Source organism: Trematomus bernacchii, unplaced genomic scaffold (assembly GCF_902827165.1).
Source record: "Trematomus bernacchii unplaced genomic scaffold, fTreBer1.1, whole genome shotgun sequence".
In the NCBI taxonomy this organism is placed as follows: Eukaryota; Metazoa; Chordata; class Actinopteri; order Perciformes; family Nototheniidae; genus Trematomus; species Trematomus bernacchii.
Window position 1 is genome coordinate 12517514 of NW_022987803.1, and position 12820 is coordinate 12530333.

The window sequence follows — 12820 nt, forward strand, 5'->3', positions numbered from 1 at the left end:
ATAAAATATAAAATATAAAATATAAAATATAAAATATAAAATATTGGCCCATATTCACTATTACAGAGCGCAAAAACCACCAGACACGAGAAACACTTTTATCCCAAAGGCCCCACTGTACATATATCATCATGGCTTGAGGATATAAATCCAGCATGCTATAAACATTTACATGCTGTACATAAAGTAATCTTGTACTATTTGTATGGTTTACAATACCCTAAGACACTTGAATTGTATATAGATTTTTGTATACTTATCATTTGTATACAAATACCCTTTTTTCATCCAGCTTAATTATCCCAAGCCGTTAAGTCAATATATGTATACATAAAGAGCACCGGGAAAAAAAGGAGTCGAGTGCCTTATGTGTTCAGATTGGCCATTGAAGCTGATTCTGAAAATACTTCAGACATTACTCTCTGAATAGATTATAATAGCATGACATACAGAAGACCAGCGAAATGGTCTGGCCACACAAAGACAGAGAAGAAAGGGCCTTGTTGAGAGGGCTCATGTTGGATGGAACAGACTTTTCAACATGTCCTCTCGCTCGCTTGTCTTGTCTGTGGAGTGAATAGAAGGCAGCATTTCAGGAGGACTAATACACATGGTGATACAAAACAAGGATGTGAAGTGAACATCAAAGACAACACCTTTCAGCCGCCTCCGTAGTGGACTGATGCAACACGGAGCGTTTGTGGGTTCATCTCCCTGCGTCCAAACAACAGCCTGTCCTTACAAGCCCCTTTATGCCTGTAGTTTTAAGTTTATATCATGCACACTTACATATTTTACAGAAAATAAAATGCCAAAACAAACACATACATAATATTGATTTTTTTCTTTATCTGTGTGTTGGTGCATTGCTGCTTACATTTTAGATTTTTTTTTTTAAACAGTACATAGGATTTTAAATGCTACACCACTTTCTTTTTTATCCGTCGTATCACTTATTTGTTTTTGTGCTGAAAGTGTCCATGGTGTATTTGTTTAACTTTCACTTTGTTATGATCTGATTGAATGTTTGCTACATTTTAGTTAACCCATTTGGGATTGAGAAAGATGCAGAGTAATGCAGTTGAGCACAAAAATATCTGTTACTTATGATAAACAGGATTTTGACGAACATTTTTTGTTGCCTTGGATTAAACATGACCAAACCCAAACCTCCACCTGATAAATAATCCAAGGGATAAATCAATCTTTCAAATTGTGTTTTTTTTCCAACAGCATATCTAGTAACCTCTCTTGAGTGCTGTTTTCCTGTAAACCTGAATCTGAAACCTAACACTCAACCTTAATTAAGCATAACATATATATAACTGGTCATCTGCATGCACTGTGTGAATATAAAGATTGCATGTGCTAGTGTTAGTTCATTGACACCGTTGTTGGATCATGAACATGAAGTGCTGCTGCCATCTAGTGCTTCACACCTAACCTGTTTAAAAGACAGATATAAAATGACATATCTGAATAAATCCACACTGGTCAAGGATCTGCAGAGTCCCACATGCCATGATGCATCTTTCATTGTATTGTTGAGAACAGATTTGAGAAATTATAGAACAAAATTGTTAGCCATGTTAGTGCTGAGCTTAATATTTAAAATGTCGTAGCCTAATATGGAATGTACCGAGCAATGGGCCACACAACTGGGAGCCCATCAAATTTCCCTATTTTTGACCAAGACCAATATCTCAGCATCTCGCCAATTCTGGATGTGACTTGGGGGCATGACTTTCATGTGAATACATGCTGATTTAGAAATTAATCCATTGCTCTTTACTGCTGTGCCGCTTATAATTATGTACAGCAGAGATCAGTTGTGCTTGGACATTTCCAGTGGTGGAATGTCACAAAGTACTATTCTTAATTAGAATTTCAACAGTAATAATCCTTGAATGCTACTAACTCCAAAGATCAACTCCAAAGATCTTATGTGCTTGCATTTTACTTTCTGACAAGATGCTTTAATGTAATGATGCAGTACTATACTACTCATCTACCCATTAGTATTGAGTACCAAAATAGGCTCCAAATTTAGGAACTAAATTACATGAAAATGCTAATTTGTTTTTACAGTACATTTGGCTGATAATACTTTAGTACAAAGATAAAAATATATTCAGACAATTGCCAATTGTACTTCTCATTTCTTGTAAAACAGGTCTCAAATGTTGCTTTAAGAGTCGATCTTTAAATGTAAAATATGTGCATGCCCTTTCTAAGTGTTTTATTTGTATGTCCATCTTCGCTTTTGCTGTAACAATGTACATTTCCCCTCTATAAACGAATAAAGGTATTCTGATAAATGATACTACTCAACAAAATATAGCCTTTTAGTTTCAACATGGGTTTGGCATCCAAAGACATCTGGAAGTTACCACTGGTGTCAACAGCATTTATATTATATTTTTTGTTTCTCTAGCAATGACTTAAAGATTGCCATGGTATCAAAGTATTGCAAATCACAGAAGGCCAATTTAGTTTGTATTAAGATATAACCATTTGTAAGTGAATGTCTTTGTCTACCAATAAAAACTGGGTCATCTTTGTTAAGCGTGTTATTTAGAACCATCTTTCCTGGCTATAACGTCACTGACATGTGTACAGAAAGAACCACCACAAAAGATTTAGTTTGGTCAAAAGAACACATTTATTTGCAGTGCTAATTATCCCATCTCGGCCAGCCTTCCGGAGATGACTGAACCCATCCGAGGACGTGACATTTAGTCCAGCTGTGGGAAAATAAAGGAAGCAATGCATTAGTCAGGTGTACAGAATATGTAGTCCACATTGTTGGATATTAAAAACCCATCATTCATTGCATTTGTAGTGCAGTACAAACAAGATGTATATATAACGTTTCAGTAAATGATAGACAAGTACTTTATTGATCCCAATTTGGGAAATGTTTGCGTGGCAGCAGCATAAACAAGGCAATAAGAGAAATTAAGACACTAGTAATAAACAGTCCAACATATTTCTGTTATTTATTGTGCTTTACCTTCAATGCAGTAGCATTTACTTTGTTTACATTGAGCCTGTAACTTTACTTGCCCGTATCCCAACATTATCGGATAATGATAACATTTGGATAACCTCTCAAATCAGATATAAAGCATAATAATACTTGCCTTGCAGAAGCCGATGTCTTTAGCGTACTGTCTGAAGCACTGGCGGCACATGTTGAGCCCGTATTTACGGATAAGACCGTGTCTGTTCGAGCAAACCCGGCTGAAATACAGAAGAATATGGGGTTAATTCGCTTATATTCGAAATACCAGGTAAAATAATCCTTTACTCACATTCTTTCACACAACTAGAGGTGCGGAAGTTTATAGACTCAGCAAAGCTGGTGCGCATCACAGCTAATATCATTGAACGGTGTAAGCTCCTATAGCATATCGTTAGCATTATTACAAATTAAGAAAGTTAACGAGAAACTTCACCAGAACTCAATTTGAACATATTAGCCCTCTTGTATTTCAATGAGTTGTATTGTTTCAGAAACGAGGTGAGGCTGACTTAACAAAATGCTAGTGCTAACAGGTTAGCACGGGGCATCCTTCTACCGCCATATTGGCTCGGCAGGAGCTCCCATGCGGTGCACATTTGGTGCTAAATTCTAAAGTATGGGAAGCTACAAATACCTCAAAACTGCCCCGCTTTAGCACATATATTGATAAATGACACGTTTAAGGCAAAACTGACCAGGATCGGGATCCCTGGCCGAATTTTCTGGGGTGACTCCAATAGAGCTGCTGATGGCCCATCTTGTCTCTCTCGCTCGAGCGTCGGAAAGGAAGAATAACTGTTGCGCGTGCGCAAATGAAGCTTTCAGATTACGTGTTTCCGGCTGTGGAGTTTTTGTTTGGTGCCCTCTCGTGATGGAGAGAACTCCTGCATGTAGAGAGGAGTGTAATGGCCTGGAGGTGGCGTTACAGCAAACACAGAGTGCACTGGCCATTTAAATAGCTAAGAATGTCATATACTGAAGCTCTGTTATGAAAATTGGGTTAACTGGATAAACAAAAGGCATTTTAGGGGGAAAACTAAAGGTTGTATATGACAAACTAATGTTTTTCATACGTTTACATCTTCTTAAGTAGGGCTAATTTGGAACAAATAATATTTGTTATGACTTGTTTTCCACCAAACTGAAATTCGACAGTATTCTGTGAAAGACAATACCATGCACTTTGGTTGAAAATGTTGTTTTCTAATGAAGAAATAATACATGGTTTTTATTCTAGAGCTAATATAATTGGTGATTAAGCCCCCCAAAAATGAGTCTCTTTATTTTCTTCCACACACACAACAGTGTTGACCTTATTTTGGCACATTTCTGTTGTGAAATATTCAGCAATATTTTTTTAATGACTACCCTTTGGTGTTACATCATATTGAAGAAGTATTCATGTATTTTTAAAAGAGTATCACCAACAAGAGAGTGTATAATTTAAATAAATGGTTGCCAGAAGTGGACAAGGTTGTACATTTTTGGTACAGACATTGTCAGTTCATATTTGTATGTGTTTATGTACCACGTAGGCTGCTATGCAATTGTGATATTGAATGTTGCTCAAACGTAATCATAATGTTTTTTAAACTTGTGTCTAATGATTCAAGGCTTTATTGTAATTTGCACGTTAGCTACAGTATAGATATGGCAATGAAAAACTTAGGTCACAGGCTCCTCCAAAAGTGCAACATGAATATATCTAGTACATAGAACAGATAAAACGGATAAAATAGTGCAAGAGAATTATTTGAGATGTGCAAGTAAATACAAATAAAATAGAATCGTGCAAGAAGAGTCTATACAAGTAAATGGAATATGATATTAGATAAATAATGTGCAAGATGCAAACAGATGAATGTTTATGGATGTTCTTTAAAAAGTTCAGGTGTTTAAATGACAAAGCTTATATGAATAATATACAATATGACACAAAATAATTTATTATTTGTATAGTGTCAGTATACAGGATAAAGTTATACGTCAGTCAGTATGAATTTTACACAAGAAAACCTTTAAAAAAATCATCCTATCACTTACAGTAATGATGCCATAATTTCAGGGAGACTATATACAAAATTCAGTTTTAGGGTGGATTTTCCGTGAACATGTCTATAATAGGACCTAGTATGAAGCTTTTAAAGGTATAGTAAACCATCTCCCCTATGATGAGAAACACTTTCAGCAGCAGGGATATATGATATTTAGGGTGTCTTGGGTGCCCCCCTCTGGACCAATGCATTGTGGGACAGCGGCAGGCACTGGTTCCGTATTTGGGATTTGTACAGCTAGCTGGTAGTTACGTTTCCGTGCAGCTTCCATGAAGGTGCGGAGGAAAATGGGACGCCACCGTGCTGATGTTTCTCGCTGAAAGGACCGCACGGATACTCCCGTTTGAGGTAAGCAGTGTGAACACGGTTGTTGTGGCTCGCCATGGACGCTGTTGTTGACGCCGTTTGGTCGGGCTGCCTGTAAGTTGCTAGCCGAAGCTAACTTAGCATTTCCAGGATGCTCGCAGTAAAAAGAGGAAAGCTGCGACGACAACATTGTTTTTAGTTGAGAGTGTTTCCTATCAGTCGGTGAAATAACGGTAACGTTATATCGTGTTCAAATCGATTAAAGCTGTCGTTGGCTCGGTGTGTCTGACAGCGGCCAATTCAGGACAGAAAAACTCATGGGAAGAAGGCTTCCATTAAAAAATACATTTAGTAGAGAAGGCAATAAGATGTATAGACACTGTTTTTTCGATTAAAAGCAGTTCAGGTTATAAGATAACACATACGAGGGATAACAACGGAAGTGCTGTTTAGCTGCAGAACAAACGATTCACTTCATTTGGCGAGCTTCAACTGTATGGAATCCATTCAACGGAGAAAATCGTATAGAGTCATGTACATCAGCTATATGGGTCAGATAGCTTTGCCATTTAATCAGCCATAAATGCATAGATAAAGTAAATGTTTAAAGTGCATGCTTACCGGTTTACTTTGAGTTTTATTGTAGCCAACTGAAATGTATTGATCATCATTATCATAGACTCTAATAGATATAACATGCCGATAGTGGTAGTGCAAGGCAGTGACCATTCAGTTGAATAGGCAGGGGAGAAGACGCATACAGATACAAGGTTCACGTAGGAAGCCCACTAATTGAATAACAAAGAAAAGATGGAGGTTTGTTCAGCAGAGAGGGGTAATCAATATTGATAATGCAGTTGAGGACAGAGATTTATGCAAAGGAACATAAAGAAGCATGGAGAATTAATCAACATTGATGATATAACTTGAGAGGAACAGATGCATCAGCAGTAATGCATTTTAATATGCATGTGGTTTAGTGATACTTTTTCATAGTGACTTGTCCTATTATGGGAAATTAAATAATTTCTATTGCTGTAAGTGTGCTTCCATTAGAGCAGATTTCTGCTGTCTAAATTGAAATCTAACAAAATTACTTATCGGATTTTGTTTTGCTCCGACAAGGTTTCCAATGCATCTCGAGGTTGTCATTAGCAAATGGAAGTTGCTGAGTTGTGGAGCTGAAACAATTAGCCTAGTCTGGTACTTTATACACAGACAAATAATCACAAACACTTTGATAATTGATCAATTAGATGATTTGTTTACTTGTGCCTTTTAGTTCTAGATTCTGTACAATTTTGATATGATTATTTTCTCTATTTTACATGTTTCTTATTGTAATTTGCATACATGTGCCATATAGAGTGCCACAGTGACGCGTCCTAAAAAAGTAAGTTAGCATTTTACCACTTCCGGTTCCTTCGACAAAAACCAATGCAATTGCAATAAATCGAATCGATAGATTTATGATTAGAAAATTATAAAAGTAGGGTAGACGTGTGGAGATTATCCGGCTGAACAAAACGGGATCTGTCTCTTCAATTTGTGTCAACCACAGACCTTATTTCGAGCTATTTTCCAAAATCCTATGGAGAAATTGTATTGGTTTTTTGTCGAAGGAACCGGAAGGTGTTTACTTCCGGGTTTTAGGACGCGTCACTGTGGCACTCTATTGCTCAGCCTTAACTGCCTCTATGCACCAGACTGTATTGATTGATTTATTTTTCATTTAGGTGGTTCATGCACACTGCTACCCTGCTGCCTCCCAGCTACCGCCATGCCTTATGGAACTATCATCCAGCATCAATGACATTCCAGTGGGACCCATGTTTACAACAACCCTTCATTTTGCCAACTATTAGCCTCATATCAGCTTATTTCTAATCAGGCTTGCTCCCCTTTTTAAAGCACAATATCACAATTTCAAATTTGGGCTTTTTGTTTCCCTGCAACTTCTCTCCCTGCGCAAGCGGCTGACCCCCTATCATGAGATTCCGAATCTACAAGAGGAAGGTGGTGATACTGACTGTGGTGGTTGTTATCTGTGGCCTAGCTTTCTGGAGCAGTGGAAGGCAGAAGAAGAGCGACAGCGGGCCGCTCCCCAAGGAAGTGGAGACGGTGAGGAAAGGCAGCAGCGTGAGCAGCAGCAGTAGCATCAACAATCATATCCAGGTGCAAGCCACCGCTGCGGTCAGCAAGGCACCTGCCCCAGCCCCCATTATACATGCAAATGACACACGCCAAGAAAAAGCAAAGGAAAAAGAGAAGATACCCAAGCTGGAGACAGATAACACAACTTTAGTCTACCGCAGCATTGTCTTCCAGCTCAACTTTGACCAGACAATAAGAAATGAGGAAAAGTTTAAGGCGGTTCGACAGAAGGACGATCTGGTTGTGGTGGTTCAGGTCCATAATCGACCGGATTACCTGAAGCTATTAGTGGACAGTTTGCGGAAGGTCAGAGGGGTGGAGCACATACTGCTGATATTCAGCCATGACTACTGGTCTCCCGAGTTAAATAAAGTGGTGGCCTCTGTTGACTTTTGTCAGGTACTTCAGATTTTCTTCCCCTTCAGCATCCAGTTGTACCCCGAAGAGTTCCCCGGACACGACCCTAAGGACTGCCCTAGAGACCTTCCCAAAAATGACGCCTTAAAGCTGGGATGCATCAACGCGGAGTACCCTGACTCATTTGGCCACTACCGCGAGGCGAAGTTCTCCCAGACTAAGCACCACTGGTGGTGGAAGCTGCACTTTGTATGGGACCGAGTCCGGGTTCTGAAGGAACATAAGGGCGTGGTCCTGCTGATCGAGGAGGACCACTACATGTCCCCGGACTTTATCCATCTCTTAAAGCTCATGTCGTCTCTCAAGAGGGAGCAGTGTCCAGACTGTGACATCCTCTCCTTGGGGAGCTACAGCCACATCGGCTACTCCAGCAAAGCGAATAGGGTGGAGGTGAAGGCCTGGAAGTCCACCGAGCACAACATGGGGATGGCTCTGAGTAGAGAGACGTACCAGAAGCTCATCAAATGCACCGACACGTTCTGCACTTATGACGACTACAACTGGGACTGGTCCTTACAGCACCTGACGGTATCCTGCCTGCCCTCCTACTGGAAGGTGATGGTCAGTGAGGCGCCCCGGGTTTTCCACGCCGGGGACTGCGGCATGCACCACAAGAAGACTGCTTGCATGCCCATAAGCCAGAAAACCAAGATAGATAACATCCTCCAGAGCAGCGGGAACCAGCTGTTCCCAAAGAACCTCCTGATAACAAAGAGACTGCCAGCCAACGGAGCCGGGGGGGTGGCCCCACATGTGAAAAACGGGGGCTGGGGAGATATCAGGGACCATGAACTCTGCAAGAGTTATGTTCGATTACAGTGACCTTAATTGCTACTATTATATATTACTGTCTCTTTTGCATCCTCTATAAGAAAAAAAGCCTTTTAAAAGTAAATCTTTATGGACTATTCTTCATATTGCCTGTTTTCTCGGACTGTTCCAAATAAAGACGAATGTTGGATTTTTGGCTTCTTTAACATACATATGTTTTTACGTCAAGTTATTTAAGTGATTCCTGGCAAGTCTGCTTCGTTTTGTAAGTTGCAATTAACAATAATATGCTAAACAATATATTGTTGCGTTTTCTCTAACAAGCCTTTGAGATTGTTGACCAACAATGTAGAACATATTGAAGTAGTGGTTAATTGGGAAGGGCAGTCATACATTTGGTAAATCTGTGGATCTAGCAGTCCCACTGTGCATGCATAATGAATTTGAAGATATTTATATCACATACATTTGCTGAGATCAAAGGAGATCCTCTGAGACACCTTGTTCTATTTAAATAATTCCCCACTTAGCGTTCATTCAACAGGTTTCTAGAGCACATCAAGAGTCTCATTACTCCTGTGACTGCAGGAAGGATGTCACTTTAGATACACTGCATTAAAAAAACATGCAAATGATACTAGCATGATAGGGCTCAAAGAGGAAACTGGTGTTTTTTTCGTATAGAAATGTTTGACAGTTAGTGTATGGTCAGCATTTGTTTTATTTTGTTGCAATGCACCACTGGAAAGCCAGAACGTCAATATCAGGCACCTGGGCCTCTGTGCAGAGATTTTGATTTCACAGATGAATGCCCACGTTGCATCTGGAGAGATCCCAAGACACTGATACAACTTTCTTGTTCGTGTTGTGGCTGTTGAAGATGCATTTACATTTTAAGTGCTTGGAACCCAGCTCGGTATCGATGGTTTCCGCTGAGGCCCGAGCTCGGTGGCTTCTCTGATGCTGCATTGATCCCACCCCCCTCCCCCATCCGGCAATGTTTAACAATCACTTCTGCACAGTGTTCGAAATCTCAAATAACAGCAATGTTATCGCTGACGGGACTCTTCATACTGTTCATATTAAATAGATCCTCTGGCATACTCCGCTATAGGGCCTTTCAGAGAGCTCTCAACGTAGAATACCTAAACATCACATGAATTAAATATGACAAATGTAAGGCATGTATCAATGGCACAGTAACACAAGACTGAGCAACACTGATGAAGCCTTACAAAGCACCCTCTGCTACAAACACAGCACAATCTGCTCATATTTCCAATGTGTGAACTCTTATTCCTAATACAGTGTGCAGACATGTGACCCGGGACTATGTGCTGAGGTCATGTGACAATTTGAGCAGCTGCCCCTGTGCTAGAGGGCCAATAATTGGGCTCGCACCTCAAGGGAAACGGCTCAGAATAGAATTGAGAATAGGAGGAAATGGCTCTGTGCTGATTTTTGGTGAATAATGCTTAAATGATGCTTGAGCCCTTGAAACGCTCTACTTAGTTTAACAGTTGAGAGCAAGAATGAAAAAAAAATCCTCAAATTATGGATCAAATCTTTTTATGGTGCTGTTATCTTACTGCCCAGTAAACCATAAAATAATGAGGGAAACAAGACAATCAGACAATATACAGATGTGTAGAGAAAACCAAGGAAATTGACACATACAATCACAGATAATACATTTAGTCCAAGGTTAATATAGGGGGTGAGATGTTTGAAAAGACAAGCTCTTATCTGTTTCGATTCCAATGTACTCATGACTTATGATGTGCCTTGTGGTATAGCCACAGGGTGAATCATTCATTTGAATGAATTATTGTATAAGCATAAAGATTTCTGTCCTACATCTACACCTGTGCGAGCTAATGATAACAAGCTGCAGCAGAATGTAGTCAAAACACGTAGGGTGTGATTCATAGAATGTATAAAAACAACTTCATTAACCTGATAACCGCTCAACCTGGACATTATATTAACTTAATGTAAATCAGCTATCGCCTTTGTTGTGTTCAATTACTACATTTAGTGTGAATAGTCATTTTTAGTTATAACTATCACCCCAGAGTTATTTCACTCAGCTGTATGGAGCATTTTATTATCTTTCAGCTTGTTGTTTTGGTTTACCATCATTGCTCTTCAAACGTTTTCTAGCAATAACGCTTGGTGCTCAGCACAAAACGGTAGACAGTTTAGAAAGAGGATTTTGGTTCAGCATTGTGTGCATACTAAAAACAGAGCTAAAAGGAGAACAAATATTGGACTACTCACTACACTAACTTAATTAACTACAACATAAAAATGGAATTAGCCATTGGTTTATTAGTACCTCCTGATGCTTATTTTTCAATATTACCTTATTCACAGATACACAGGTGGTTGCCTAATTATTTTTAATTGACTAGGTGCTGGTGAGGAAATGACACTTGATACATTGGAGTCCAAGACACCCATTTGCCAAATGCTAAAACAGCCATTTTAAAGAAGGAGCTTGGGTTCCAGTTTCCCATTTAATTTGGCATACTATCCCTACTTCCTGACTCATTCCTTCAGATCTGACCTCAGGTCTTAACAATGGGCTTAATGAATATCCCCTTGGAATGTGTGGAAACCTAGCTTTTAGTTTTTGTGTTTTTCCATAATCTGACTTTAAATCTGTTTGTTCAAAGAAAATCCATCACTGATTCTAGTGAGTGTCCTTTTTGCAGACTTTTGTCTCCTACTCATTTATTTTTCCCAGCCCATTATCTGAAACTGTCAGGTTTTTCCAACACATAGACCCCTGCTCATTCTTAAGGCTTATAAGCACTGAGGGAGTATATTAATCATTCATAGCCGCTGCACACATTGCTAGGTAAACAAAACTCTGAGTCAATATATAGAGGCATGCAGACGATGGAATTGCATCACTGAGAACATTAAAGCAGGGGCTAACCGAGGCAATGGGATTCTCTCTCAATTCATTGAATTCCTATCAAGTGGGAACTATTTCCCTGAGGATGCAAGATAAATGTAGTTGTTTTCCCAGCTTTCACTGTAGACTTTTGATTGCTCTACAAAATGGCTGGGTTTGTATATAATGAATAACTGTGGTTGACAGCAAAGGTACATTGGAGACAGATAACAACATAAAAGTGTGTGTATTATTGTTGGTGTGATGTTTTTATGTAAAACATCTCACTTTAAGCTCCAATCCTGATTGATGCCAGCTCAGCATTGACTGGTGAGGCTCAGGCGGCATCAGACAGTCAGTCAGCACCCATCATGTGCTGACTGACACCCTGACAGGTTGATCGGGCCTCTCCGGCCTGCTGATCACTCCCCCCACCTCTTCATCCCCCCTGATGCCAAAGGCTGACGGTTTTAATGGCTGTGAGTGCTCGTGTTTCTTCAAAAAGTCACTCATAAATTATAGAGGTGCAGTTTTACTCCCCACTTGGAATATCAAATATATATGAAGTAGTAAGTTGAAGTATAGGCATACATTGGTAAATAGGGAGACAACAGGATATTCATATGTAGACAATGTGTTGCCCTTTTGATCAAGTGAATACTTTTATTAATGCAAGATCATCTGATGGTTATGAGGAAGATCTCTATACTCTGAGCAATACTGCCCCCTGCTGGCCACTGTAACCCAAACATGCTCCAAATTAGGAATAAGTCTAAAGGTAGTCATTTACATGGGAGAAATACATGTAATATCAGCTAACATTACTCTTTAAGGTCAGGTAAGTGAAATGTTTGTGTATTGGTCATATTTGTTTATTTCCTTTCAAAAGTAAAAGTTCGGATAACTATTACAAAAACACTATTTATTAAGTAAAAGTCCTGTATTAAAATGGTAGGTAAAAGTATGTAAGAAGAATCAGGAAAATGCATATAAAGTATGAAAAGTATATGCAATGCAGAAAAACATGACTGTGACTATAATACTGCTATTTAGTATTTCATTAGATAATTAATAATCATGCATTAATGTTATTAATCTTCCTTTGTATGTGTTTTTTCTCCTAAAGCACTCTAATCCCCCTTTATTAAAGACCTTAGACAACTTTGGTTCACCCTCTAGGGTGGTTTCACT

General features: G+C 39.2%; 2 protein-coding genes across 2 annotated transcripts; one reads left to right on the forward strand and one right to left on the reverse strand.

Annotated features, from left to right (window-relative positions):
- Nucleotides 1–2638: 2638 nt before the first annotated feature.
- rps29 (ribosomal protein S29) lies at nt 2639–3853 on the reverse strand. Its single transcript, XM_034150603.1, has 3 exons — nt 3721–3853; nt 3144–3243; nt 2639–2744 (listed from the first exon to the last, which is right to left on the reverse strand). Exons 1-3 carry the CDS (start codon nt 3780–3782, stop codon nt 2736–2738), a joined length of 171 nt encoding a protein of 56 aa, XP_034006494.1. The 5' UTR covers nt 3783–3853; the 3' UTR covers nt 2639–2735.
- A 1386-nt stretch (nt 3854–5239) lies between these two features.
- On the forward strand, nt 5240–8937 carry mgat2 (alpha-1,6-mannosyl-glycoprotein 2-beta-N-acetylglucosaminyltransferase). The gene is made up of 2 exons (XM_034150605.1): nt 5240–5427; nt 7122–8937. The coding sequence occupies exon 2, from the start codon at nt 7375–7377 to the stop codon at nt 8776–8778; it is 1404 nt and encodes a 467-aa protein (XP_034006496.1). The 5' UTR covers nt 5240–5427; nt 7122–7374; the 3' UTR covers nt 8779–8937.
- Nucleotides 8938–12820: the final 3883 nt, after the last annotated feature.